Source organism: Wyeomyia smithii, chromosome 3 (assembly GCF_029784165.1).
Source record: "Wyeomyia smithii strain HCP4-BCI-WySm-NY-G18 chromosome 3, ASM2978416v1, whole genome shotgun sequence".
Lineage (NCBI taxonomy): Eukaryota > Metazoa > Arthropoda > Insecta > Diptera > Culicidae > Wyeomyia > Wyeomyia smithii.
The window spans coordinates 254603114-254607487 of record NC_073696.1 but is presented as its reverse complement, the minus strand read 5'-3'; the positions used below and the strand labels follow the sequence as shown (position 1 = coordinate 254607487).

The window sequence follows — 4374 nt, the reverse complement described above, 5'->3', positions numbered from 1 at the left end:
AAAAATACCCAAGTTTTATGGTTTTATGTTGATTCTCATGAGATCCATACAAAAGTAACCTTCGGATACCTTTATATTTCGATTTTCAATTTTGAATCAGTTTCTCATATAAAGAAATCAGACGTTTTTGAGCTACATTTTTTCTATCATTCTTATGCTGTGCATAGATCAGCATAACAGTTCAGCGCTGAACATAAAATGAAACGATCGATGAGATCCATCATTGCGCATGTCTAACATACTCGCATATCGTGAACACGGCAGCATCCCAAACGATCTTCTCACAAAACACACCATTCTGCAGACTGACAGTTCTAGTTTATTTTTAGCTACCCACTAGGTCAGTCCGTCCGACCGACCGATTGAGTACGCATACGGAGGAGAGGTTCTGAATCGCAAAATAATCGAATCAAAGAAAAAATATGGCTACGATCGATAACGATCCTCTGTTCACGTCGCTGTGCAGCTCGAAAACCCTGCAATCGCAGCAGGAAGGTTTCTTCAACGCGTTCTACCAAACGGTTGCGGAGAATTTCACCGGCAAAAATGAACACTGGCTGCGGGACGTGTTCGGTCGCGTTGTGGCTGGCGATGATTGCACCAAACTGCAGCTGATGTTCGAAGATCCAACGGTTTGTTTCGAGGTGCTCGGAACACTCGAGCACGTAAAAGCGGTGTTCCGTGGTAAGGATGCGAAGTTCAGTTGGCAGCGAAGGGAGCAGGCCTTAAAGCTGCTTCATGGGGGCAAAATTCAGCAGGCTCTGCTGATGGCCTGCCAAGCAGTTATGAAGGCTCCTCCGCAGGGAATCGACCAGCAAATCGATCAAGGAATGTCTCTGGCCTGTGCGCTGTGGACCAGGTCGGAGGTGCTGATCGGAACGTTGGATGGCAGGCGGGCACTGGTGGATTTACAAATGGCTGCTAAGGCTGGTTTTCCTGTGAAGGCGAACGCCGAGTACTACGGAAGGATGGCCAAATGTTATGCCCGTAAGATACTAACACGTTTTAGCCCGTAGACTTTACCGAATTTTAAATTAATTCCAGTGCTGGATGAGCCGAAGCGGGCGGAGATTTCGATCAAACTGTTTCATCAGCTGTCAGGTTTTAATGACTATGCCCAGGGTCGTCTTCGAGAGGATATTGAAACTCTGAAAGTTTTGAAATCGGAAGAAGATCCAGTGAAGGCGCACTACGAGAAGCGAACGTTACCTCAGCTTAGCGGTGGTGAAAGTATGGAACTTAGTGGAGCTTCGGTGAAGCTGACACTAGCTGGAAGCCGAGGAGATACCAGCAAAGGACAGTATATCGTGGCTGCCGAAGATTTGAAACCGGGAGAAACTATTCTTGTGGAATCTGCCTACGGTGCATGTCTCTATCAGAAGTTCTTCGGCACTCACTGTAATCAATGTTTTGCTAGGTTTGGTTTTACGCATACATTAAATGTTGGTTTGTTTCAATATTTTAAATTATTTTAGACTCGTAGCGCCGATGGCTTGTCCGGAATGTTGTGGAGTGGCATTTTGCTCGCCAGAGTGTTGCGACCGGGCCTGCTCTGGGTATCATCGATTTGAGTGCCACTATTTGGACTTGATGATTGGCTCTGGGATGTCCATCCTTTGCCATTTGGCCCTGCGGCTGGTCACTCAAGCGGGAACTGCAGCAAAAGCGATTGAAATGGGCGAGGAACTGCGTCAAGCGCTTTGTGCTCACTCAGCACTGCGCGATCAGGAGGATTACTTCCAGCGATCGCTGATGGCTGCCTTTCTGCTGCGATGCCTACAAAAAGCTGAATTTTTTGGGCGTCGTAAAACGGAAGCAGCGGAACCGACGCCCGAGGAAGCCCAAGTTGGGGGAGTGCTGCTGAGTTTGCTTCAATCGCTTCAGTTTAACGCTCATGAAGTGTACGAAACCAAAATCAGTGGCGATCATCGCTTCGATATGGCCAAAGTACAATACATTGGAGTAGGGGTGTATAAAACGGGAGCTTTGCTAAATCACGACTGCTATCCGGGGGTGTTACGATCATTTCTCGGAACAACGATGGTCCTCCATACCAGCCGACCGATCGCCAAGGGAACAAACGTTCCGGAAAATTATGGCATGCATTTTTTGCGCCATTCGGCGGCTTTACGGCAGCGAAATCTTCGCTCCCGGTACTGGTTTAAATGCGACTGCAAAACGTGCTCGGAGGATTGGCCTTTGATGGATAAGCTGACGGATAAACCGAGATTCCGCTGTCCACAGCTGGAGTGCGATAACGTAATTAACTACCCACACAAGAAGGCTATCACGGTGAAGTGCTGGAAGTGCAAAAAGACGGTTAATTTGGACGCATCGATAAAGATACTCAACCAGTGCGAGGAGCTGTACGCTAATGGGGCTAAAATGATGGAGGTAGGAACAATTTTGGTACTTTTTTTTAGAACCCACGAATCAACGAATAAACCCCGTTGAAACCTCATCTTCCACAACACGTGAAAATCTTGAAAATGAAATGATTGTCATTTTTTGCCTTATTCTGATTTCTGAAGCAATTCTTCCAATTTTTGAGTTTTAAATAACGTATCTTCATCCTGGACGTCTTATAAACACAATACTGTACAAACACATTTCTTATGCCCACACAGGAGCAATGCACGAAGGAAGCGATTGAATTACTATGCCGGGGAATCACGCTATTCCATCAGATCGCGGTGCCGCCCCACAAGCCGACCCACATGGCCGAGGAATCGCTCAGAGTTTGCTTTGCCGATCAGGCCAGCGTCTATAGGATGGAGCCAAATGGAATGGTGCAATGAGATTAGTTAGAGAAAGTTTTCACTGGAGAGAAAGTCCTTTTTAATGTTCGGAATGGAGGAATATATACACTGAATTTTTTTGTGTGATTGATGTGTCGGCGCAAAACATCGAGTCATTTTGACAAAATCTTTCGCCATCCGTTAGGGTGTCCCAAAAAAAAAATCGATGTTGGAAAAGTCAAGGTGCTCAGCATAATGTTATTTATAGCATTTCTGTAGAACATTTCGACTTTCTAAAAAATTTTTTTCAAGTATCCCAAACGTGATTTATGAAAAAATGACTTTTTTCAATTTCCAGAGCTCATTAAATATCGCAGAAAAATTAATTTTTTCCATAATTTTTAGATAAAACTCTTCAAACACAAATAAAAAAAAATTTGATCAAAAACTGAAATTTTCATTGCAAAGCGGGATTTATGATGGAAAAGATTGATATCTTGTCGGGGTGCAGAGATATTGGCATTTTTATATGTGATGGAAAACTAAGCATTTCAACAAATATGTTAAATACCTAACTGTTTTATTTGGGAGATGAAAAATAACAATATTCAGAAAACAAATGTATTTTTGGATGGCTGATAACTTAGTAGAAGGTTCAAAATTTCGGAAAAATCTGGGAAAAAGTTAGAACGAAAATTGTCATTTTAGAAGGCACGTATTGTTGTAATATGTATAAGATAGAAACATGATTTTTTCGGTAAAGTTTCTTGTTTTTAGTTACCCTAAAATTTTGTCTTGTTCTGATTAAAAAGTAAATTTTTTATCTCACTCATTGGTGGATTGATCACTCATCTTTCTACATTAAAAGATGCTTTTTTGAATATCCTGAAACTTCCCCGAACATACCTTATGACTATAACATTTGAATCACTATTCAATCAATCGCACAAAAAAGGCGAAATAAAACACTGAGCAATGGAGTTATTGAGCTTTAGTGGCTTTTTTGTGGAAATGCATACTTTTCCATCACATGTAAAAACGCCAATATATCAGCCCCCCGAAAGGATATCAAGGATCTTTTTTCATGTAAATTTTCGTCTTGAATCCCGCTTTACAGCAAAAAATTTAGTTCTTGATCAAACAATTTTTTAATATGTGTTTTGAATCCAAAAATTATGAGAAAAAATCACTTTTTTGTGATGTTCAATGGACTCTGTGAGTCAAATAATATAATGCGATGCTGAACTAAACCATGCAAAATATTCAAAAACAACCCCACAAAATTAGAAAAATATATGGAAAAATGTAGGAATCGAACAGAATTAAAAAAAGTGCAAGAGGGGTTTTGTAGCTAGAAAAAGTCATTTTTTCATAAATCACGTTTGGGCAACCTGAAAAGAATTTTTTAAAAAGTCGAAATGTTCTACAAAAATGCTATAAATAACACTATCTTTCAAATTGGGCCTGAGCTGTCAAATAAACTATAGATGAAGGAAAAAAAAATTGGGCCTGAGCGCCTTGACTTTCACACATCAATTTTTTTTTGAGACGGCCTAGTATTAGGGTGTCCCAAAATTGCACAAATCTGGGGCTCACCCTCCAGATGATAGAAAATGGTGTTACGAACAAACTTTTG

At 41.4% G+C, this 4374-nt stretch overlaps 1 protein-coding gene across 1 annotated transcript; it reads left to right on the top strand.

Annotated features, from left to right (window-relative positions):
- The first annotated feature begins 339 nt into the window (after positions 1-339).
- LOC129729791 (SET and MYND domain-containing protein 4) lies at positions 340-4113 on the top strand. The gene is made up of 4 exons (XM_055688612.1): positions 340-987; positions 1045-1417; positions 1476-2394; positions 2628-4113. The coding sequence occupies exons 1-4, from the start codon at positions 423-425 to the stop codon at positions 2796-2798; spliced, it is 2028 nt and encodes a 675-aa protein (XP_055544587.1). The 5' UTR covers positions 340-422; the 3' UTR covers positions 2799-4113.
- Positions 4114-4374: the final 261 nt, after the last annotated feature.

Excerpts from the sequence above, each read along its gene's own strand:
- LOC129729791 (XM_055688612.1), top strand. The coding sequence starts at position 423 with ATGGCTACGATCGATAACGATCCTCTGTTCACGTCGCTGTGCAGCTCG. Across the intron at positions 1,418-1,475 it reads TGTAATCAATGTTTTGCTAG|ACTCGTAGCGCCGATGGCTT; the intron begins GTTTGGTTTTAC and ends AAATTATTTTAG. Across the intron at positions 2,395-2,627 it reads ATGGGGCTAAAATGATGGAG|GAGCAATGCACGAAGGAAGC; the intron begins GTAGGAACAATT and ends ATGCCCACACAG.